Below are 26,595 nucleotides of genomic sequence, written 5' to 3' on the forward strand. Positions count from 1 at the left end.
TAACAAGTTGTCGAGGATACTACCAAAAACCCCTATGATGATACGTCACAATACATTGGCCGCGGAACTGTTTTCAAAGTGTGGGGGAGGGGCTAAGCCAAAAGTGGGGGGGGCTGACCATGCAAAAAATCACAATCGTATGGTCATTTTTACATTTTTGTACATGATTTTGGAAAAAAGTGGGCCCCCACCCCCGCTTCCGCGGCCCCTGCGATATTGTGCTCACTCAACCATGAACATACGATATCAAAATTATGTGTGGAGTTGCTAAATGATGGATAGCAAAACAGCATAACACCATAAAATTCACCTTAAAACAACTTTTGCCTAACTTTGCATTTGCACAATCTGAAAAACGACTCTTGTGACTTTCAAAAATGGTCATTTTTATTTTAATCTTTAATTACTCATGCATGACTAAACCGATCAGTCTCATTTTCCCCCAGGAGTTGCTTAATGAGTACGGTAAAAAAAACCACCTACGAAATAGCATATCTCGACTGTATTGTTCTTGGTCATTCGCTGTCCGTTGAAACGTACGAAGAGATTCCCGTTGACCGTCGATGGTGTTTGATAAATCAGGGTACTAATTGTATAATTCGTTTATTTTGATAGGGTAGCGATCTCTTTGTACTTTCGAGGTCCAGTAATCTTCCTTCGCTCTCTTCAATTCTGCTGATGATCTTTTTAAATGCATTTTCAACGGCTTCACGCACTACTTGGCATGTAATTTTGTTATGAATATTTTGTTTTGTTATTTCAGTAGTTAGTTTGGAGGCAAATTACAGATCAGTTAGATATAGTTTGATAACACTATACAGGTCTATCGGGTTAGATGTAACATCACTGCGACCATCTTCGTAGCAGCCACATCATTCTGACGTGTAATAACACAGTATAGACTACGCTTGCAGACCTCTATCAGTCATCACCACAGTAGTCATTCATCTATATAATTATCTTCTTATTCTGTTTTTTGTTCTACTTCTTAGCCTCCTCTTTAAAATGGATTGGCAAGGTTTCCATCCCATCAGGGAAATCAAGGAAACCAGGGATTTTTTTAGACGTTTCTCCAGTCAGGGATTGCCTCTGCGGGGAAAATGCCTCAGTTGAGGTCAAAATCAGGGAATTTTGATCGGCCCAAAAGTCGGAAGCACGATAGTCATTCAGACTCTGTTATAATTTTTTGTATATTAAAACAGCATTTATTGAATGACGTGTTACGGTGTTTTTTTTTCAGTGTAGCATATTTTACAAGTATACTAGGCCTAGTGGTACATTATACATGCATAAACTAATAGGTTCAAATAATTCGGGAATTTTTTAACTTCATCAGATAAAAATCAGGGATTTTTGTTTTCTTGAAAAGTTGGGAACCATGATTGGGTTAAGCCAGCGTTAACTACCTACAGTAGATCGTATATATATAGAGGTGGATAAATAAATATCATATTTTTCCACCTCTATATTAGCGTTATTTTACAGAAAATAATTTATTGCTTTTCACCAAAACCTTAAAAAAAAACCAGAAGCATGCAGACAAACAAATCCCAAAAGTCTGTTTAATCCCCATATTTTTTTCGTCCCTACAGGCTTTCGACAATACCCATATTTTCAAAATTCAGTTGGGGACGAAATATACGTCACTCTAACTGTACTCCAATATCGAGGGGCGCGCGTGTGAAGATTCGAAGCCGGCGCGCAGAAAGTAGCTTTTAAAATTTCACCAGAAAAATGAAAACAAGTCATCATGCAGACTTTATAAATTAGACCAAATGCCGGGACCAAATGGCATGTAGACGGAATGAATGTTAGACAATCTGGAAATTAGACCAAGTGGAAATTGGCCGAAATGGAAATTAGACCAACTGCACATTAGACCAACTGCAATATAGACCAAATGAATAATGGACCAAGTGAGGATTAGACCAACTGGTAATTATAGACCCTATTAGCCTATTTGGCCGGTATTCTCAAAGGTTTAGTTAGCCCGTTTAAACCACCGATTTAGTCCATTGACTAACTATAAACCTCCTTTGAGAATACCGACCTTTATGTTTCATAAAGTTTAATGTAGGCCTACATGTATAATTTCTTCTTCTTCCCCATTACTTTTCCCTTTCCTTCTCCCTCTTTTTCTCATTTCCTCTTCTTCTTCATTTTTTTTTTTTTTTTTTTTTTTTTTTTTTTTTGCCAACCGATTGGGGGCGGGGGGAATCACGCCACAGATTGTTTGGCCCCATAGAAATATATTATGTATCTCTATGTTTGGCCCCTACCACTTGATGGTTGAAATAGAATTGAACAAGTTATACAACGCGAGTGGGCGCCCTTGCCGCAAATGATCATTCAGCGTTGTGCTTGATGAGCTTGTAATTTTAGTCTTGTGTTCTCATTTAATATCAAGGGGGCAGAGGTACAGATAATGTAAGTTTGTTTCTTTCTTTCTATGTTATTATGAGTTAATTTCGTGTAAGTTAGATCTAGATATATTTGCCATTTCATCACGGACGGTAATCGGCTAGATCTATCAAATTTTGAGTCAAACTAGGCCTAACTTACTTAGATCTAGTCCCATGTGCTGGAAATTGTGTTATTGTATTACTGTTAGTTAGACTGGTCGATGGTCTTACCTACCTCACTCCCACTCTAGGCGACACCCCAATACTTACCCGTGTTAATAAACTGGGACTCCACTCACGCACATTTGGGCCGCCCTAGCTTGGAACTAAGCATCAATATCAATTTAAAATATATATCTACAAGTTATGTATAACCTATTTACTACTTTGATTTGATAATGTTTAATCGGTACTCACCAGTTCTTTTGATGTATTTTCTCAAGAATTCCCACGGATTTGTCCCAAATCTTGCGACAAACCACGTCGCGGTAGACAGCTGTACATTCTTTTTTATTTATAAATAGAGCGCCCCTTACGATAGTTGTTAAGAACGCGGCCAAATTGTTAGGTTTTTTGCACTGTGTCCAAGGCGTTTTTATTTTGTTTGATTTTTTATTTTTTAATAAATATTTTGCTAAATAGCGATTTTTACGTCAAATATGAAATTCATATCACAAAATATTTTTAATTGTAGAAATATATATAATATCATGCAATTATTTATTCTATATATATTTTATAATAAAATTTATAATTGTTGCGGTCTTTAAAAAAGGATAGTCGATCGATCAGGTGATGACTACTCGTATCACGTGATCTGAAAATCAGCTTCGTACCGCTTTGATCGCACTCGACGGGACCGGACTGACTGCCAAGAAAAGATCGAAAAAGGACTCAAATGTAAGTTTCCCTTTATTTTATAACATTTAAAGTATGAGTAGGATTATAGTTAATGGGTAATTTTTTAATAAATGCTAAACAAATGAGGACAAAGCTTGCATTTTTCGAGTAATAATCACTAATATCATAAAAATACTTGGGTGCAGGACTTCTAACCTGTTTTTAACGCATTGTCGCCTATGAGGTCCAAACATTACATGTATGGACCTCATAGGCGACATCATTGGTATTTTGGGTTAGAAATCTTTGAGTACAGGATATTTCTATATTATATCACAAGTAGAAGCTATAATTCCTTTCTTTTTACTTAAATTTAAATCTTCGTGTGTAAATGCATTGTTAGCAACAACAAAAAATGAAAGAAATTAAGGGAAACTTACATTTTGACGGCTTTTTCTTGATTTTCTTGGCAGTTGCTCTTCACTTCTGCCTCGCGATTGGAGCTGATATGCAGATCACGTGATACGCGTTCTCGTCAGGTGATCGGTTGGTTATTCTTTTCGCCAGACGTTGATAGTTATATATTTCATAACGCTATCATTCATCGTAAATTTAGGTGAAAGAGATTGAAGTTAAACAGCGCAAGCTTTAATTTTTTTTAAAATAACGTTTAATTGATTGCACAAGTTTCGCCTCTGACATGTAGGATAATTTGGTCCAATAATGGCGTAACGCGTAACTACGGGGGGGGGGGGGAGGGGTGTCCCTACCACTACCGTCCACAAGCCAGTAATTATCTTTTTTTCTCTCTTTTTTAACCAAAATACTCCCCCCCAGAAAAAAAGGAACCAGAGTTGAAGAGAAAGAGAATTATGATAGAGGAACACAAAATGCTTTATTTTTTTTTCAGCTTTTACTGTTTTATTCGACTTATAATCAAATATTAAATGGGGCTTAGAACAGTTTTTTTTTAAAGTCAATTAATAGAAAATATTCCTCCTCGGGATTTGAGCTTTCATGAAAAATCAATCTTTTTCATGATTACCGAAAATACTTAAATGTCAAAAAAAATTATCGGTGTATAAAGCTTTAGCTCATGCGTTGCGCCCGCCTTATTTTAATGTTGAGATACAACTTTATGCTTTTACTGAATTCCTAAAAACACTAATTCTCAGATCATTTGTCGCAATCGAATGACTCGATTGGTAAATAAGCTTATGAATGATTATTATGTTTCATGAATTGTTTAAAATGTGTCTCTCTATCATTTTTTAATATTAAAAACAAATGTCAGCTCGTGCTTTTTGCTCGCAATATTTTGATTAGTAAGAAGTTCTTGTATATGCGAGTTTGATAGATAGATAAATAACTAGAGAGAAAGGGGGGAATCCCTCATCCAACTTGTCCTTGCTTATTCCAAATTTATTTTTATTATCCTCGTGTTGTGAGTGTTTCAATTTTTTTTTTTTTCACCCTTTTTATTGTCTCGGAGCTTCCCTCTATTTCTTTTAACTATGATGTAGCCCTTTCAGTTACTTGTTTTTTATGTTCTAATTTCATTGAAAACATAATTATTAAACTGACGTAGAAGACTTTACAACGAAATTTTGATATTGTTTTTTCTTGTTTGTTTGGCTTTCTTTTTTCTTCTCCTCAGTCCTTCTTCTTCTTCTTAGTTTCCCTTTCCTTATTTTCTCTTTTATTTCATTTCATGAGGAATCCGCCAACTTATAAACAAGAACAAACATATTTAGAGGCGGATATCCAGTGAGGGGGCGTGGTGGTGTGCCCCTCTAAAAAAGGAGGAAAATAGGAAGGAAAAAAAGAAGGGAAGGGGGAAAAATAAGAAAAAAAGAAACACGATGATGGCAATGATGATGATGATGAAAAATATCTTGGTGAAGATGATAGTGATGGTGATGGTGGCCAGTAGCGTACCGTGACCCGGAGGAGACAAAGCATAGGGGGGGGGCACAGCATTGTTCACGGACAATGCAGTGCCCCCCCCCATGCTTTGTCTCCTCCGGTTCACGGTACGCTACTGATGGTGGCGGTGATGATGATGATGATAATGATGGTGGTAGTGGTGATGAAGATGAGAATTAAGTTGGTGACGATGATGATGACTAGATGTAATTTTGTTATTTTGTATTTAAAAAAATTAAGTAGTGCAAAGGCGAATTCATTTAAAATTTATTATGAATATAACAAAACAAAAAATTTTGAAAAATTGGTATGCGTTCGAGGAAAATCCATCCCCACCAAAAAAAAAAAAAAAATTAAAGGTGAGATTTTTTGAAAATTATTTGTGACGGCGCAGGTCTATGCGAGCAGCTATGGGATATAATTATGGTAAAAAAAGTAAATGAAATGTCAAGAAATACATGATAATGACTTTTATTGTACATTCAGTATATTAATAGATAACTTCATACTCGTTCCAAAAAAGAAAAAAGTGGGTAATTACGGACCATTAAAAATGGGAAATTTTGGCATTTTATATTACATAGAATATAGAGCAACTGCTCGTTTATGACGTCACAAATCAAGCATTCAAAATTTTATTAACTCCTATTTTTTTTTAAATAACACCTTCACCGATATTTTGAAATTATTTTTCTTATATTTTCACAATATCAAGGTGAAATTCCCCTTTAATTTACAAAACAGTATTAGCATGATCAGTGTGTAGCGGTAAGTTATTAACCTGATATAGACCTATCTATAATTCATGCGGCGCGCAGCGCGTGTGCAATGTTTAATAATATATTGCTGTGAATAGAATGAATGTCATTAAAAACATAATCTCACAGATCAAATAATGCCAGCTCGAGGCGCAAAATCAGAAAAAAATATTTTTTCTGCCCTGATAATTTGATAACCCTAACCTAACCCAATTTCTAAGTATTTTTATCATAAACAGGATAACTATAGACAATTGATTGAAAACTTTATATTCTTTTGCAAAAATGAATATGAAGGACAACTTTTTAATAAAGAACACAGTTTTAGAGCGTGATTTATACCTACAACCGCTTAATCCTGTCACTGTCGGTATGACATGAAGCAGTTGGAACTTTCTGATTCCATCAGCTCAATAATTTTTGCAACAGGTGCCACTCCAACAAACAGACAGACATTTGCCCAAACAGACAACATGTAGCTCAACCTCTGCTCATTTCTTTTTGCACGGGCACATAATATCTCGACCTATACCCATCACTTTTCTCACTATTTTCTCCTCCCTTTTATTTTCCATTAATTTTTCTTTCATTCACTTTTTTCTGTCCTCTTTTCCCTTCTAGTTTTTTTTTTCTCGTCTCACCGATTTTCTTCACCCCCAGCCCCCGACGCCCGTGCAGATTCGCAAATAATTTTAAGAGTATGTCTACTTGGCAAGGGCGGAAATCTCTCCCCAAAGGTAGGGGGACCAGGGGCTGGAAATTTGACAAGCAAAAAACAAACAAACAAAAACAAAAAAGAAGGTTTATCACCCCAAAAAGAAGGTAATCTTGACCAAAAGAAATTTGATAAGCAAACAAGCAAAAAAAAGGGCACCCCAAAAGTAAGATCGTCTCTTCCAAAATACATATTCTATTTCGATTTTGAATGAAAAGACCAAAAATAGTAGGGGGATGACATTTCATATAATGTGCCCCCCTTACTATTTTAGGTGAGGGGGACATGTCCCCCTGGAATTTGCGCCCATGTGGGTGGGGGGTGTTGCGCCTCCCTTCGGAATCATTATGGAAGAGTGTAAATACTCGCTGTGATTTCGATCTAATACCTATTAAAAAAAAAATAGAACAGCTACGCCTTGAACACAGGCCAAAATGCCTAACGATTTCTCCGCGGCATTAACAACTATCGTAAAGGGCGCTCCATTTATAAATAAAGATAAACATGTAGCTGTCTATGGCGACAGGATTTGTCGCGAATATTTCCCAAGAATTGTGAGAATTGGGCTGAAAATGCAACAAAAGAACCGGTGAGTACCTATCAAACAGTATCAAGCTATTTATTAAAATGTGTTTTAGTAGTATAGTTTAACAATATCTAGATTATAAACTTTAGTTCTAAGCTAGGGCGGCCCAAATGCGCGTGAGTGGAGTCCCAGTTTATTAACACGGGTAAGTATTGCGGTGTCGCCTAGAGTGACCTACCTAGGGATACCTAGGGAAGTTTCTGAATGTAGGCATGTTATGCCTCTGTATTCAGCTCTAGGTTTTTCCTCCTCAAGATGGCTGGCTCACTTCCGGGAACAGGACTTTCGTAGTCATATTTTATTGGCTCATTTTTCCAGCATCTATCCAGGGTCTTACTGAGTAACTGAGAAAGAGTCTTGACTTAGTTAAATTTTAAAGATAAATAACAGTTGTGGTAACGATCTCAAAATGACTTTTTACAGAATCCAATATAATGGCCACCGAAGTGTCTGTTACTATTAGTATTTGGGGAGGTGCGACAGCTCAGTTGGTAGAGCGTAGTCTTGAGTTGAGGACTCCCGGGGGGGCCACTTACATTGACGAGTGGATACCATGCGCGACCAAAACAACACGTGAAAAGGATGTCCTTTTCACGATAGGGCACGTTACGTACATAACGTGAAAAGGGTGTCTAAAACACAAAAATAATGAAAAAAGGGTGTCTATTTCGCTAGGAAAATTACGTGTTTAGGGTCGGATTTGCGGGAATGATAAAACAAAATTAAAATGTTTTATAAAGGATGTCCATTTTGCCCCAACACTTTGTGTTTAGAGTCCGATTTGCACGAGGTGTAGAAGGTGGGGTCCTACTAAACCAAATAAGGTTAAAGCCGACGACCGAAGGACCAGTAACAATAAAACATTCCTGTACTTGTTTAGGGGTTCATTTCAGGGAATATTTGCCAAGAGTTATATTTTGTTTCCAATACTTGTTAAGGGTAGGGTTTCACACGCCAATACTTGTTAAGGGGTGCATTTTCAGAATATGGAAATTGCGTGTTTATGGTGCTTTTCGAGACCCCATGGTCGCGCATGGTATTCACTCGTGAATGGAAGTGGCCCCCCCAGGTGAGGACTCCATGAGCATATTTTTTATGATTTTGATATTGTCATAGCTCACTAGTCTTGAGGACTCCGTGAGCATATTTTTTATGATTTTGATATTGTCATAACTCACGGAGTCTTGACAAGGCATCCTATCTCAGTATTCCCTTCATATTTAATATTAGAACTAGTGGTCCATTTATAGACCAAAATTTTATTAAATTGCATACCCTTATGCTCCTAATGCATGTAAAGGGATCATAGTTTCCCCCCAAAAAATAAGAAAAATTAGAGTTTTCTTACAAGACCGATGTCATTTATCCTTATTGTAAACACTGCGGTGCAATAGCCTGACCCTTGAACCCGCTTTGATATGACGTACACGTACGTAGCGGCACTAGGAAGTGCCGTTTTGAGAAAAACAAATCATAGATTAAAAATGTTTTTTATTGAATCATAAAATGTAAATATTGATTGTAAATAATTATTCTTATAATAAAAAATATTTACAATCAATATTTACATTTTATGATTCAATAAAAAACATTTTTGTCTCACCTGCATAGCAGAGTGAGACTATAGGCGCCTCTTTTTCCGACGGCGGCGGCGGCATCAACACCAAATCTTAACCTGAGGTTAAGTTTTTGAAATGACAGCATAACTTAGAAAGTATACGACCTAGTTCATGAAACTTGGCCATAAGGTTAATCAAGTATTACTGAACATCCTGCCTGAGTTTCATGTCACATGACCAAGGTCAAAGGTCATCTAGGGTCAATGAACTTTGGCCGAATTGGGGCTATCTGTTGAATTACCATCATAACTTTAAAAAAGTTTATGGATCTGATTCATGAAACTTGGACATAATAGTAATCAAGTATTACTGAACATCCTGTGCAAGTTTCAGGTCACATGATCAAGGTCAAAGGTCATTTAGGGTCAATGAACTTTGGCCAAGTTGGGGTATTTGTTGAATTACTGCCATAACTTTGAAAGTGTGTTGGTCTAGTTCATAAAACTTGGACATAAGGGTAATCAAGTATCACTGAACATCCTGTGCGCATTTTAGGTCACATGACCAAGGTCAAAGGTCAATGAACTTTGGCCATAATGGGGTTATCTGTTGAATTCAGGGTTGTAATAAAAAACGTTTTTTATTTAAAAAAACAAATAAAACGCTTTTTATTGTTTTAAAACGTTTTAAATCGTTTTAAAACGTTTTTTTTTTCCAACGAACGATGTAATTTTCTGTAAATCAATTAAATTGTACTCTTAATACAGTATGATTTAAGCTCTTGATGTTTTAAATACATTTTTGGAGTAAGTAAGAGATGACTACAATTTTTGTTACTGAATTTCCAACAGAAAAGTTCATATTTTCTCCCAAATAACTAAATCAAGGAAATTGAATGCCGAAAAAGTAAGTTGACATTTCATAAGTTTATTCCTCATACATATGATGTAGTCTCAGGTTTTTTTTAGTCTTGTCAATCTAGGGGGTGAGAAGAATTCGCACAATGTAAGAAAATGACATAATCTATAGACTATAGGCTTTCAATGCTTAATTTCATTTACTCAATATGCTTTATTTCATTTGAATCAATTATACCAATTTTAAGTAATAATAATAATAAAAGTCCGCTTTTATATAGCGCTTAATACATCGGAACGACATGTCTAAGCACTTTAAAGATTTATTACCACAGTCAACGGATTCAATCAGTCATTCCCGCACAAAATGTATGCACATCCTCCACTCCCTGGGTAGTATTCAAGTCAGTCGCCAGTGAGGCGCACACAGTACTGGACAAGCTACAATGACTTTTACATTCTACCGGGTACCCATAAGTGCATGAAATACAAAATTGGGTTTAAATCCGTAATATTAGGCCCTTGAAATGCTTATTTCTTTAATTGAGGAATTGTGATCAAATTGTTTTTTTAATGTTTGTTTTAACTGGTTTTTTTTTACATATTTCTTATCTACAGTTTTGTGGTTATTTTTGTGTTTTTTTAATCGTTTTTTTAATGGAAATTATTGGCAATAATTTTCCAATCATTAACAAAAGGTACAAATATTGATACAGATAAAAATGTTGGCGAAAAATTTGCATTGGCTTTATACATGAAATCACGATATTGAGCAATTCTGGTCTGTCATGCACTTGTATTATCATTGAGCTATTAATGTGTTGATAGCTCCATGGTAATATCATAACCACATATCCATGCATGTATCCAAAAAATAGTCTTGAACAATATGGCGTGGCCCTGTTGTGCTTATGGATTTATCATAGAAATTTTTAAGGGGGCCATTAATGCTGAAAATTTCATCAAAATCAGATGTAAAATAAGAAAGTTATGACATTTTAAAATTTCGCTTATTTTTCACAAAACATTTATTACAACTCAGTGATGTGCAAATGAGAGAGTTGATAATGTCCATTATTTTTTTTTTTTTGAACAATACAATATTTCAAGTTTTACAGATTTGATAATAATGACCAACTTGACTGAACCAAAAAATGTTAAAACAATGGTAGTTCCACACATGTTCAGGGAGGAAAAAAAAGTTTGCTAGCTGATTATTTTATACTACATTAAATTACTTTTCTTAATCTTTTACGAAGCACAAAGTTTGACCTACTTTCGTGTGTACCTCAAGGTTACAATGTCAGTTATACAGTCTATTTGCAAAATATTATTATGTTTGTGCAACACTTCCATTTCATTCAAGTACTACTATTACATATTTGAGCTCATTTTAAATAGTGTTTCTTTCCCTGTCTAAAAGTGAGCACAACACTCAGATGTTTGTTGAAATGAGAATAATCTTAAATATGGATTGATGTGCACAATTGAACAGGAGGAAAGGAACATGACAAAGCAATGGAGAAAGGGAGAATAAGGGGGAACGAGAGAGGAGAAAAAGAGTGGCGTTGTGAAAGAGATTTAGTTAGAAGAAAATAATAAACCAATTAAGAAACAAAAGTATAAAAAATAAATTCATGTAAAATCACATCCATGCATATCTATAACACACAAGTCTATGAGGTGTTTTAAAACATGTTTTTTTTGTAAAAAAAACGGGTGTTTTAAAACGCGTTTTAAAACATGTTTTAAAACACACCGTTTAAAACGCGCCAACCCTGGTTGAATTACCTTCATAACTTGGAAAGTTGATGGATCTTACTCTTGAAACTTGGACATAAGAGTAATCAAGTATTACTGAACATCCTGTGCGAGTTTCAGGTCACATGATCAAGGTCAAAGGTCATGTAAGGTCAATGAACTTTGTCCACGTTGGGGGTATTTGTTGAATTACCATCATATCTCTATAAGTGTATGGGTCTAGTTCATAAAACATGGAAATAAGAGTAACCAAGTATCACTTAACATTTTGTGTGAGTTATAGTAGTTTTCAAAATCAGCACTGCTGCTATATTGAATCGCGTGAAGCAGGTGAGACGGCCAGAGGCATTCCACTTGTTAATCTATGATTTTTTTTTCAAAACGGCACTTCCCAGTGCCGCTACGTATGTGGTACATACGTGTAAGTCATATCAAAGCGTGTTCAAGGGTCAGGCTATTGTATCGCAGTGTTTACAATATGGATACATGACATCGGTCTGGTAAGAAAACTCTAATTTTTCTTATTTTTTTGGGGGGGAACTATGATCCCTTTACACGCATTAGGAGTATAAGGGTATGCAATTTAATAAAATTTTAGTCTATAAATGGACCACTAGTTCTAATGTTGAATATGAAGGGAATTCCCTTCTCTACTAGTATCTTCTCCACACTGAGATAGGATGCCTTGTCAAGACTCCGTGAGTTATGACAATATCAAAATCATAGAAAATATGCTCACAGAGTCCTCGAGACTAGGTAGAGCGGGGGTTTCGGATTCCGGTGACCCAGGTTCGATTCCCAAGTGGTGCGCTAGTGCCCTTTGGTAAGGCATTTATCCACATTACCAGGTCCCTCGGAGAGGACCTTAAGACGTTGGTCCCCTGGTTGCTTGCTCACAGGCATTCGTGCTTTTTAGCAGTCGGGTAAAATAACCTCGGTATAACATGAATAAAGAATAGGCCTATGTGCCAAAGGATTCTGGAAGAAATTGTGTAATTGCTGAGAAATAAGAGCGGATTCGGGCACTTCCATATAGGGTCTTTATTTTAGTAATATAATCTACACTGTCCCACGTGTGCCTGTCTGTGTTGGCGATCTTCAGTGTAATTGTTTTTCAGCTTTGATTTTATGATTTCACAAAGTTCAATTTATGTAACTGTACCAGATCTAGATCCATGATGATATATACGGTAGTAATACTTATTCTTAACCTTGGTTTTACAGACTTTCTTACGAATCAGTTTTTTTTTACTGCAACCACTTTCATTTAGCTTTAAGTTTTAAAGTTAGACAGATCATGTAAGCTAAGGCAATAGACTGAAAAAATCTGCCGTTTCTTCAGATTTTCAGATTTAAACACAAAGCCAATCTCAAATGTTAGATACACAGATAGTTTGTTTCTAGAACGTGAAAATAGCATAACTAAGTCAGATACGAATGTTATTGTTACTTCAAGATCAGTTTGTAGTTCTTTTTTATATCATTTTTAACAGTGTTTAAATTAATTCTTGCTTGCAAAATGAGGAATTCCTATCTGCATGTTGAGAAAGTACGATTTTTTTTTTTAGATCGGGCACTAATAAAGATGACAAATTTACTGATATTTTAACAATATTTTCATGAATAGGCCTACTTTTAGAGTTCATCTTAAAGTAATTTATGTAACGTTAGGAATTAGAGTTTAGGTTGATGTCAGATTTTAAAGATATGGAATAAGTATGGACACGCACTAATATTGGACACTGCCACACAATCCAGAACATGAACGTGAACCAAGGCCTTGAGCACATATCCTTGTAGATCAAAAGCTTTGGTCTCTGTTATATTGGTAATTCTGCTGAACTCCGTTGGCTCCACTCACCAATTACAGAGACCGAAGTTCTAACTCGATCTGTACAGGGACTCAATGGCCATATGTTTATCACATTATGTATTGAGTTGGATAAACCAGGGAAGTGGGAAGTAAGTCAGTTTTTTTCCTCTTAAGTTTATTTTGTCCCGTTTTGGTGCATTGCAGGTCAATACGGAATAATAATTTTTTTGGGGGGTACAGTTCCTTTTTATATATTTTTATGAAATAAAGACAAAAATCTGTGAGCCCTGTCGGGGGGGATTTGCGTTGTGAACCCCCCCTAATGGCGGGTGCACGATCGGGAGCCGTCTGTGTACGAGGAGACATTTTTAAAAAATTACAAATGTTAAAAAACTCCTCAAAACAGACGTCTGCCAGCTGTCTATATGCTAGCTACAAGGATACACATGATATATTTCAATATTATAATTGGCCCTTTTTCCCCCATTTATTTACATTCCTGATCTATATTTTATTAAACAATATATCTACCACAAGTACCAGGATGTGCCTCGGCCTAGGCCAAGGCCATATGTAAGCACTCGTTTGTCAAAAGTACCTTCATTTTTTTTGCTAGTTGAAAAAATATAAGAATTTTAGATAAAATAGTTTGGCTTACCAACTTGTAAGGTGTTTCTTTACTCATTACACTGTAATCATTTATAATTTTTATTGAATTATGATTTTTTTTTTAATTGCATGTTTCAATCAGATAGCCATAGGGCCATATCACCTCTACCCTCTTGCATATTATCTGCCCTGTAGCATGGATCCTACTAGAACCTATAGTAAACTCTATGTAAAATCCTATCCCATAATGCCATCAATTGATTACTGCCTCCTTACGTGGAAAAAAAGTGAGTGAATTTCAGCGTCAACAGTAGACTCTTCCTCACTGATGTTTAATTTTTTTTTTATTGTTTGGAATAATACCTGAAATTCATACCGTACTAAATTGAATTTATTGTCAAATATTAGTTAAAAATCGACCCAATGATTAATTACTTTTTTTGAACTAGGATCCAACCACATAGGCCAAGGATAAGCCCAAGGCCAAGTATAAGACCAAGGTCAACCTTGAGGAAAACCAGACTGGTAAATTGAACTTATCTTCTTTTTTTTATCCAGGGAAGCTGTTGTGACACTTGTCCTCAAGTACTGCGGTAAGGAGCTGGAGGAGTACGGTAACTGTGTGGCCCAGTACCCAGAGAACTGGCAGAACAAATGCAAAGACCTTGGTGAAGCCGCTTCCGCCTGCTCCAGTAATCAGTAAGAACCCTTTATGTGGCCTGTACAATTTGACACGGTCACACTGTCGGAACCAACCCCAGGAGAGCATTTCATCAACTTTTTTCATCCGACAAGTTGTCATATCTGACAAAGTCCTTGATTATGATTGGCTGAGAACATTTACTATGGAAATCATCTGATGAAACAGGGCTCATCAGCTACATGTAAAATAGAATTTATTTGTTTATTATATTAATTCATGGCAACCATGACAGTTGGATTATTGACAATATAAAAATGGCACAATTAATATCAAAACGAAAGGGCAATTATCAGCATGGATTAGTAAAGAAAGAACAAGGAAGAAAGTATTTTTTAAAATGCAAAAACGTCTGACAGATCCTCTCATGAAATGCTCACTGGACCAACCATTATGATATGTTATTTCCAGTTTAGGGTGGGTTTTGCTGATGTGACTGCAGCATAAGAATATAACTTGGTAGGGCCGCTCTTGGAATAGTAATCATATAGAGTACCAAAATGATGACGTCAGCTGCCATGGTGTCATGGCGCCTGGTTCTAAACAAATGAACCCGCCGAATTAAATTGTGTGTTTCTCATAGAAGAAAATGGCTGCTATTGGAATTTGATTGCTTGCAACTTGTTTTTCAGACGGGCCAAAGGCATTGCAAAGTGTACAGACAAATCAAATCAGCCCACCATGACACCATGGCAACTGATGTCACACTTCGGTACTCTATTGATTGATTTGATAAAGAAGCAGTGTTCGGTTCCAGAAAGTCTCAGATGAAACCAAGACAGAAGTGCTTTTGTCCTGCATCAAGACATTCACTGCCTTGTATGTCTCAAGACACCCATCACTGACAAATTGAAATAAAGCAATGATGACTTTTCAATATTGGGCTAGGAGAGATAGGAGTAAATAAGACCACCTTTATAATTCCAATTATATTTTTTAATGTAAAGCAACATGATTAGATGTCTATTACTAGATCTAGAGTAGACTGGCATTATCCATTAGAAATGTCAGAACTAATCATCTTAATTTGCATATTAATGAGCTATAAATATTTTTGTCCTGGCACCAAATTGGGGCAAATGACACTGCCTGATTAAAACCTTTTTTATGTTGCTGTATTTGAAGTAAAAATAGCTCAGTTGGTTTGATACAATCACTAAACATTTACTAGTAACAATCACATTAATAACATTTAATCATTTACCAAAACACCCATTTTAGGATTAATTTATTAATCCTATCCAATATAAACTAAAGTGGATACATGTCGTAAATAAAACATTACTATTATTAAGGATGTTTATTATTTTTGTTATTTATTTGTTTGCACAGTCCTGCTGTCCAGAAGATTCAGCATGATTGTGCTAGGGAATACCAGGTCTACGACCAATGTCTCAAGGAGAACCCACAGGATGTCACCAAGTGTGTGAAGCCACTCCACCAATTCATGGACTGTGCAGAGAAGACAGCCTCTAGGATACAGAATGCCTATGTAGAAAAGTCATGATGATTGCTGTATTCTAGCCGATGGGAAACCTCACTGTGTCACCTTGGTAATGATTCCACTCAAGGATTTTGATGAATCAGAACAATCCTCTTGTGAATAAAAGAAACTCCCAATCAAGCCATCAATGTAGTTTCACTTGACAATGTCCATAGTCTCCTGTGAAACTATTTGAATAATTATACACCCCACTCTTTTATAATGTGCACGCAAGTTTAATGTCATCTTCGATATAGGCTGCAGAGCACTTTGAAGATAACAACAGTTTGAAGAATCAGAAACTCACATTTCCAGCTGATCAAGTATTTTGCAGAGGTGCCAAGTGATAAATCCAGAGGGTGAATTACCACTGGGAGTAAACTTTCTAAGAGGGAATGGTTCAATGGCATCCTCATAAGGATCAGGATTCAAATTTGGATTAAATTCAATACTGAATATATGAAGTCTCATATAGTAAAATTATGACTTATCTGTCTAGGAATTCGACGTAGGAGAGGTGTGTTTAGCATTATCTTGTTTAAAGAAAATGCTTTGACTTTGGTGATTATTCAATTGGATATGGAAGGTCAACCTTATAAAAGGATTACCTGTATATGCCCCAATGTCATGCAGTTCTACATGAATGTCAATAGCTTTATTACCTATTGCTTGCTGGTGCTGGAGAATATTCTGCAGTAACTGTCAGGGGCCGCGGAACCGGGGGGCTGGGGGGGCTTCAGCCCCCCCCCCCCCCCCCACTTTTTTCCAAAACCGTGTACAAAAACGCAAAAATGACCATCCGATTGTGATTTTTTGCATGGTCAGCCCCCCCACTTTTGGCTCAGCCCCCCCACTTTGAAAACCGTTCCGCGGCCCCTGACTGTTACAAATATCATGTGCTGGCCAAACAGGTGTTTACGATTGGGAATGAAGTGGTAAAAAAAATCATCTCTTTTTTCTCATATTGAGAAATTCTCATTTTACATTCTTAACATTCATCCAGTTTAGGGTTTTAAATTTCTCCTAGGTGATACTTTCAATGACAAAACAACTGGGCCCCACTACATTTGGACTTTCATTTTTATGATAAATACCATGGAAAACTCGAATTTAATTGGCTACTGAGCCCTAATACCATGGTAGTTTTGAACTGAAAGAATTTTATTAGATCCCATGTTATCAGGGCCGGTTGCTTAAAAGTTACCATTGTGGTAACTTTGCCATCCAATGGTAACTTGCATGGAATCCTTGATTGTGATTGGCTGTTATTCAGCATTACCATGGTAGTTACCATTGGATGGCAAAGTTACCATATTATTAACTTTTATGCAAGGGGGCCCAGATTACCTCTAGGAGAAGGGTGCCACTCCAGAATCTTTGACTGGGAGTTGATTAGGTGCATTTTTATGCAGTTTGATACTGGATCGTCTCAGTGCCACATCTCTGATGTAAATAAATCTAGATGGTTGTTGGAAATGTGTTATCAATGTGAGGCAACATTTTACAAGATGTCCGTGTAATGTTAGGATCAACACCTTCATTTCACAATGAAGGATAATTCGGATTGATGCGTCAATGAATGTGAGGAAGGTCTCCTTACTCTCCGACCATAGTAATCCCTATTGGACCCATCTTGAATCCTTCTGACTAGAGTGTGTACTGATGATGGGTGGTGTGAGCATTAAGTCAGTGTAAGATGTAAAATAGCTTCAGCTGTGCTCAAAAGTTTGTGAACCCAAACTAAAATTCATGCTCAGTGCTAAATGTAGACAACAGCACTACCATGTTTGGCGAGCCTAGAGAAACGATCTTAATCGAATGTAATATTTTATCACCTTACTTCACTATTAAATATCTAAACCATGGCAGAGCTTAAATACTTTAAATATGTTCATTTTCTGGTGGGTTCACTAACTTTTGAGCACTACGGCATGTAAGTACTAAATAACTCTCTAAAAACTCGGAATCTTGGGGTCCATACATGTACGTAAGCTTGAAATCAGAACTTCAAGGAGACAAGATATTGGGTCTCCTTAAACCGACTGATTTGGAAATGCTACAGTTACACCAATGAAACCAACTCCAAATCAGCTGATGGTATGTCATTGGAAATAACATATTAGCTTCAAATGATTGGTCTGGAAGGGGGGGTGTTTCACAAAGATTTCTTAAGTGTGACTTAAAGTCATGCTTAGTAGGCCTACCGTTACGCATATGATAAACAGTGTATAACATGGAATCTCATTGATTAATACGCAGTCACTAGTCTGCTGTGCAAACCCTTCACTCGAGTTAAGGGTCTGAATGTGCAGCCTATTAATGCCTAGTGTACTGAAGGCCCTCTCTTCATGGATTCATGTGTAAATTGAAACAGCAAGTTTTTAATGTGCTAGTCTTTGTGTAGAGACCCACTTGTTGATCAAAGTTTCAATCAGGGTCTGCGCCTGCAGACTAGTAGTTCACATCCTCTGAGCATGATTTGACCTATGCGATGATGTGTTATACTGCAAGCAACTGGAAAACTAAGTGGGAATCTAGAACACACTAACTCTTTGTGAAACACCCCTCTTGCCATCTTGATGGACTTAAAAGGTTTCGAAGGCAAGGATAAATTCAAGTCTAGTCTGCTGTGCAAAACCTTCACTCAAGGTAAAGGGACTGAATGTGCAGCCTACAAATACTTGTGTACTGAAGATAAAACAACATGTTTTTGTTGTTGTTTATTCAGATGTGAATATTTACGCTTCAAAGTTTTATATGTGCTAGTCTTCTGTGAAGACCCACTTGTTGATCCAAGTTTCAATCAGGGGTTGTGCCGGCATACTAGGTCAAGTCCGGCGGTTACTCTGGAGAATTACACAAACAAAATCATGGGAAACATCCATCTTTAGCTTGATATTTGAATTTGACAGAGACCTTGGGAAAGACAAGACAAAGCTGAGAGTGTACAGTGCAATTAAATTATTTATAATTGCCAACAAAGTACACTATTTAGAAAGGAGAAGAGGCGAGAGAGAGGGGAGTTCATAGATGAAGTGATTAAGCAGAGGAGAAATCCCAATTATTTAACACATTGATACAAGACTCCAATAAACATTGGACTTGAAAATTGAGTATCCAGACATTTGAATAGATGTAAGTGAGTTTGTTTGATATCCCTTTTAATGTTTTTATTGTGACTTTTTTGTCATTTTCAATCATGATTCCAAAGATATGAATTCATTTTCTATTGATTGATGTTTCTATTAAGGAATACTGCTTCACACTGTTGACAGTGAGTGCAACGTTCAAGTTTATTATGTAATATTAATTTATACGATTTGCTGTGAAATCAAACTGATGAAAATCAGGTTCCTGTCTTCGTAATGGTGATTTCTTATTTTGAATCAAGGTACAGGTATTCTTTTTATGACTGCAAAACATTTGTTTGTCAGGTGACTTTTGTCCACTGACCTGTGTCTGCAATATATGCAATCATACATGAGAGTATTTTTATATCAATTATAACTTCTTTATTGTGAAGAAATTAATGTTGTATTGGTTCTTGTTTCTGTTGCTTTGTTGAATATTGATAGTAAGATAGAAAGCTTTGCACCTCGTAAATCAATGATTTAATGATACATACATTTCCAAAAGGTTAATCTCTCAAAAATGTGGTTTTATGTGGTATATGTTCGCATTCGAATAAGCAGTCTGTGATGTAAAATTATATATTTGTCTATTAAAGATGAAGTACATAATTCTACAAAATAGAAACACTGTTCAGCATCAATTTTCATGTTAGTTTAATTGTACAGGTACCATATTTTGCAATGAAACTTATTGCAACTCGTGATGGATTTTAATGGACTTCTTGATTTGCATTCACTCACTGCAGTCGTAAGGTGTACTGTACATATACTTTGACACAAATCGAAGTATTCAAAAGAATACATTCTGATTATTACAGTGTAAACATATACCACCTAAAACTGTATGAAGATGTTTGGGAGAAGGTACTTTTTCAGGACATAGTTTTGTATTGTTTTCATGATTAATTTCTTCCCTGATTTTACCATTTTGTTGGTGCAAAAGGATTTTTAAAATTCCTTAAAATTAAAATCGTTTTCGTCCACTTTGGGGGTTTGGACTGGAAGGTGGGGGGGGGGGGGCAAAGAAGAAGATGAGGAGGATGAGAGAAAGGATACGAGGAATATCAAGGAGAACATTAAAGGACAAGTCCACCTCAACAAAAACTTGATTTGAATAAAAAGAGAAAAATTCAACAAGCATAACACTGAAAATTTCATCAAAATCGAATGTAAAATAAGAAAGTTATGACATTTTAAAGTTTCGCTTCATTTCACAAAACAGTTATATGCACATCTCGGTCGGTATGCAAATGAGGGAACTGATGACATCACTCACTCACTATTTCTTTTGTATTTTATTATATGAAATATGAAATATTTTGATTTACTCGTCATTGTCATGTGAAATGAAGTTTCATTCCTCCCTAAAAACGTGGAAATCCATTATTTTAACATTTTGTGCTTCAGGCAAGGAGGTCCTAATTGTCAAATTCGTAAAAATTGAAATATTGTATAATTCAAACAATAAAAAACAAAAGAAATAGTGAGTGAGTGACATCATCGACTCTCTCATTTGGATGTAACTGGCTCGTTCATCTACCTATTTTGTTAAAAATAAGCGAAACTTTGAAATGTCATAACTTTCTTATTTTAAATCCGATTTTGATGAAATTTTCAGCATTGTGCTTGTCTGATTTTTCTCTTTTTATTCAAATCAACATTTTTCTGAGGTGGACTTGACCTTTAAGAATGAGGAGGAAGAAGAAATGAAAGAAGGAGATAGAGGAGGATGAAAAGAAGAGGAAGAAGGAGAAAGAGAGGAAGGTTAAAACATAAGATTTAAAGGGATGGTCCGGGCTGAAAATATTTATATCTTAATACATAGAGTAGAATTCACAGAGCAAAATGCCGAAAATTTCATCAAAATCGGATAACAAATAATAAAGTTATTGAAGTTTAAAGTTTAGCAATATTTTTTTTTAAACAGTCATCATGAATATTCATTAGTTGGGCTGATGATGTCACATCTCCACTTTCCGTTTTCTTATGTTATTACATAAAATCCTAATTTTTTCATTATTTCATACTTGTGTGAATAATATGTCTCACTTATAATGAAATAAGTTGCAGCAATAATTATCTAATGCACTGAATTAGTTGTCAATCTAATTTTTCTAGTTCTTGGAGGAAAAAATTTGAATAAACCTAATTTCATATAATAAAATAAAAAAGAACAAGTGGGGATGTGACATCATCAGCCCACCTAATGAATATTCATGACAACTGTTTTCACAATATATTGTTTAACTTTAAAATTCAATAACTTTGTTATTTGTTATCCGATTTTGATGAAATTTTCAGCATTTTGCTCAGTGAATTCTACTCTATTTATAAAGCTATAAATACTTTCAACCTGGACCATCCCTTTAAGGAGAAGAAGGAGGAGAAGAGGAGAGGATATATAAAGCAGAAATAGCACTTCTGAAGAACACAAAAATCAAAATCAATGCGTACAAATCATAGAGATGTATACTAATTACGCTAGAGTGCGGAGTCGCCATAGGCGCGCGTACTTAACGTCTGTGATTGCGCGGAGCATGGTCGGCCATTGCTCGATAGGTCTAGATTCGCAAAAGTACCCGGATGTACCCATATCTCGTACGTTGTTACGCTGAGAAAAGGGATGCTGTCTCCGGCTTTTATCTTGAAGAAAGGAATCCAACCTCATTACAATTGAAAATATGAAAGACAAATGGTATCTCAATAAACTATTAGTGTGATTACATGGGAATTCTGCTATTAATTTGTCTTTTTATCTGGATTCTCGGGATGAAATTCTCTATACAGTACATTTACGATTACCTGCCACTGATGCCTATTAGGCCTATAGATAATAATATATAACAGTATTGATAATATGACATAAATAAGTAGAAAAAATAAAACATACAACATTAAAAGTAAATTTTGACAATCATTTCAAAAGACAGTGAATTAGCCCATCTTCTCCGGACTTCCCTATCTTTAATAATAATAATAATATAGGGTATTTATATTGCGCACATATCCACCTTGTTAGGTGCTCAAGGCGCTCCTATATTACCCGGCTAAGCTAGGCGTTCATAGCACACACAGCTTTTTAAGGAATTACTTCCTACCGGTACCCATTTACCTCACCTGGGTTAAGTGCAGCACACTATGGATCAGTTTCTTGCTGAAGGAAATTACGCCATGGCTGGGATTCGAACCCACGACCCTCTGTTTCAAAGTCCGAAGACTGATCCACTGGGCCACAACGCTCCACTATCTTTGGCTTTAATGATACATCATCCTTTGGTACATTCCTTCGTCCACATGATTCCGTGTTCTCATGACCATTTTTTTTTATGATGGATATAATTTTGTAAATTTAATTCATTTCAACTCTATTCGTTTCACTTCACCTCAATTCATTTTTTTTTCATTCAAACATAATACAAAGTAATATATATCGGATAGGCCCTACAATTTTACAGATGAATATTCTTATCTCGTAAAAAAACCAGTAGGCCTATAAAATTGAGCATAAATGACCAACTGCATGAAACTTGCATTAATTTGTATGAAGTATATACTAGTTTGTTTTAAATGTACAATAATTTGTATAAGTGTTTTGATCTTTGATTACTATTTTATTAGCAAGTATAGAGTATTTAAAGGGCATCTTATTAATTTTACATCATGGTGAGCCTCCCGTTACACCATCAATGGTAAAACTATATTGGGTTTTCAGTGCACTTGTTAATTTTTTTTCTCATATAGGAACATGATAAATTCCCTAAATCTGCAATCCTATATCGCACCGAAAATGAAATTGTTCAAAAAATTTTGCTTTTAATACCCTTCTATTTAAGTTAGAATCGGTTTATTTTATTCGCTTTTTAGGGGGTGGGGTGTAATTAAAGTGACATACGCACCCGGAAGAAAATTCACAATCAAAATCACTTGAGGTTAAAATTAGGATAACTCAACAGCCAACAATAATTGTATTATCTTATTCCAAGTATTTGTCAGTTTTACAATAGGCCTATTATTGCTTAATATGTTTGGTTTTTGTACTCACAATTTTGCAAAACTTTTTTATTTTAAGTTTTATTAAGATTGCAATAGATGTATCTCAGGATATTTGTTATCAATTGGTTTTCTACACTCGGTTGTAGTAATAATATTCTTTGTAGTATAGTACAAATTATAATTATAACTCACACCCGCTCTGTTTCTTCTCCTCTCCTCCTTCTTCCATACCTTAATTATTATTCGATCTTTGATTTGTTCACATAATTTGTCAAATCAAAGGATTAAACACCAGCGATATGTCAACAGAGTATTTCAGCCGATCAGTATATTATTTCAGCCGGGGGGGGGGGTCAAATCTAGATTTTCCAGAAAATCAAAGAGAAACTCTTTTATGTTGCGTTAAACACGCATTGTAATTTGTTTATCATGTTATTTGCAAGGCAATACTGTAAACATAATTTCCCCCATTAGGCCTCCTGTACATTACAAAATGTTGTACAACTGCATGATGAATTGTTTTTAATTGTTTTAACTTTGAACTGGGATACCTATTTGAGTTGTTTTCTACTCTCACGATGGTGCTGGTTTTAAGACTATTAAAAGATTAATGAAAGAGTAAATTGGGTAAAAAGAATAACAGCTCCCAGGAAAATGCAAATTTAAAGTCATTATTTATGTTTGTTTTTTATTTTCTTGATGATAAACTCTCATTTTGACCTGGAATGGTGATACGTCAATGGAAAATGATTTCAATGGAATATTAAGGGTTTGTTAATTAATGATACATAATAAATCAGAAAAAGTTTTCATTTTATGTGTATGTCATGTGTCCATACTTTTCTATACTGTGCTATCATGTATCACCATGAAGAGACATGCACATGCAGAGAGAGAGAGAGAAGGGGGGGGGGCAAATTAAATGTCCAATAAGAGAATTGCCAAGAACAAAAGGAAATGGCGGAGGGGACAAAGAGATGAACGGAAATGACGGAAGAGAGAAGGATGCAAATATAAAATCCTGCTCATTGCAAATTATGCCTAGAACCAAGCACCCCTTTCCCCTTAATATTTACAATAAGTCCCCATTTAATCCCACCCCTTGCTTTGGGTGCACCTTTTCTAAATTCAAAAATCTACCCTCTCAAATCATTATATACTTGCCAATCATGGCAGCTATGCTGATCCATATTTGGAGACTGCCCTGCGGCAATAATCTTTATTAAATGCTTAGAGGTGCCTCTTAACCTGACAAGTGACTCCCACTATGTTTTTATTTCGGTTCTAGGACAACTACCCCCTGGACAATCACCCCCCGGACAACTACCCCCCGGACAATTACCCCCCGAGGACAATTACCCCCCGGACAATTACCCCCCGGACAATTACCCCCCGAGGACAACTACCCCCCGAGGACAATTACCCCCCGGACAATTACCCCCCGGACAACTACCCCCCGGACAATTACCCCCCCGGACAACTACCCCCCGGACAATTACCCCCCGGACAACTACCCCCCGGACAATTACCCCCCGGACAACTACCCCCCGGACAACTACCCCCCGGACAACTACCCCCGGACAATTACCCCCCGGAAAATTACCCCCCGGACATTTACCCCCCGGAAAATTACCCCCTGGACAACTACCCCCCCGGACAATTACCCCCCAGACAATTACCTTCAGAAAATCCCCCCTTCTCTCCAGCATCAATGTTAGAATAAGGCGGGACCCATTGTAAGTTTTGGTTGGTGGCACAGGTTTCCGAAATATTTTCTACTTTATCTTACTTTAATAACTTTTTCTTTCTCTTTTATATTGCTCTTTCTCCTGTTTTCTCACTTTCTTCTTTTTTCCTTTTTTGTTTTTGTTTAGCGGCGCCTTCTGCATCATGAAAAATGGGGGGGGGGGGGGCTTGCACCCGAAACCTCCCGTTTGGCTATGCATATATACATCAGAAAATTTGTAAACTGGCCCTCATTCTAAGTTTTCATAGAACAATTGAACACGATTAGTCATAATAATCACATATGCTGAATATCCCTGATTCCAACTGATCTGATTTTTTAAAATATTTATTTTGGGTTTAATTTCAGGTAAGAAATCAGGCAAATAGATAAAACGTAAAAAAAACACCTTAATAGGTAGAAAAATTGAAAGTCGATAACGCAACTATGAACACTAACACTGTCAAGTAGACCTATAAATCTGTTTTTTTAACAGTTCAACTAACAAGAAGCTAAGAATTATGAAACAATTGGTGCACATTCCAGATTAAGATGTGGCTTTATAACTTAATACAGTTAGCTAAAAAACTTTATGCAAAGATAATACACACAAGAACACCTTGTAAATTACAAGGTGTGTTTGTGTGTATTATTCTTGGGTGAAAGCAATTAAACATTAAAGAAGGAAATTAAGTACCAAATTTACTAAATTGTAAACAATATGACATAATCAAATACAGTGTTTTTTCTATACAAATTGGCAATCATGATAGTATACAATTCGTTTAAGGTGCATTTTAAGGACGGTTTGTAAGAATTTATAAAGAAGTAGGCCTATGCAAATCAAATAATGCGACCGAACACCGTGAGCTGAAAATATTAATATTTAGACCATAAAACGGACATTTTACAGAGCACTTGAAAAATCAATTTGTAAATTAAAAAAATAATGAAAGCTCGATATCCGAGATGAAATATGTTTTGTATATTGACTTCGAAACTTGATATTTTAAGCTCCATATCAGCCTATATTGAGCATGATATTAATCTCATCGAAAAAGCAATGCGAGCGCGAAGCGCGAGCGGAAAATACTTGATATTCCGGTATGAAAATTGTGAATTTGAGCACTATCTAAAGCATTGTGAATGGAAATTGTGAAGTGGATGTGGAAAGCACTTAATAAATGATGCGAGTGTGAAGCGCGAGCTGATATCTTCATTATTATTTTGACCTAGGACCTGGACATTCTAGGTCTAAGGACATTTTGTCATCATATGAAAATGATGACAACTTTCTTATTCCTCTTCCTGAGCGCGATATGAAACATATGAAACTGTGATATTGTCGATATTCTTTTCTGAAAAGGGACAATTTAGTCATTAAGAATTCATGAAAATTTTATTATCATATTTATTAATGTAATAAGCCTAAATGAGTGAGTAAAATGTGTTGACACTGAGGCCTGAAAACTGGATATTTTAAGCACTTTTGTAATCATGAATAGGATATGTGAGTTGATATATTTTTAACAAAAATGCGAGCGCAAATCGTAAGACGAAATTTTTGGTAAACTGTCATAAAAGGGGGGTTTTAAGTAGTTTGTTATATAATTTGGCAAATCAAATAATGCGAGCGCATAGCGCAAGCTGCAAGTTATATTCACACCATAAAACGGACATTTAACAGAGCACTTAAAAATCAGTTTGTAAATCAAACAAAATTATGAATAATGTCC

At 35.9% G+C, this 26,595-nt stretch overlaps 1 protein-coding gene across 2 annotated transcripts; it reads left to right on the forward strand.

Moving 5' to 3' along the window:
- The first annotated feature begins 8,151 nt into the window (after nt 1–8,151).
- LOC129277372 (coiled-coil-helix-coiled-coil-helix domain-containing protein 5-like) lies at nt 8,152–19,535 on the forward strand. 2 transcript variants are annotated; one of them, XM_054913560.2, is made up of 3 exons: nt 8,152–8,296; nt 14,385–14,525; nt 15,859–19,535. In XM_054913560.2, exons 1-3 carry the CDS (start codon nt 8,214–8,216, stop codon nt 16,031–16,033), a joined length of 399 nt encoding a protein of 132 aa, XP_054769535.2. In that variant the 5' UTR covers nt 8,152–8,213; the 3' UTR covers nt 16,034–19,535. The 2 variants fall into 2 exon arrangements, with proteins under 2 accessions (XP_054769535.2, XP_063966377.1); XM_064110307.1 differs by lacking the exon at nt 8,152–8,296 and adding an exon at nt 11,748–11,904.
- Nucleotides 19,536–26,595: the final 7,060 nt, after the last annotated feature.

This window comes from Lytechinus pictus, chromosome 15, assembly GCF_037042905.1.
Source record: "Lytechinus pictus isolate F3 Inbred chromosome 15, Lp3.0, whole genome shotgun sequence".
NCBI classification, from domain to species: Eukaryota; Metazoa; Echinodermata; class Echinoidea; order Temnopleuroida; family Toxopneustidae; genus Lytechinus; species Lytechinus pictus.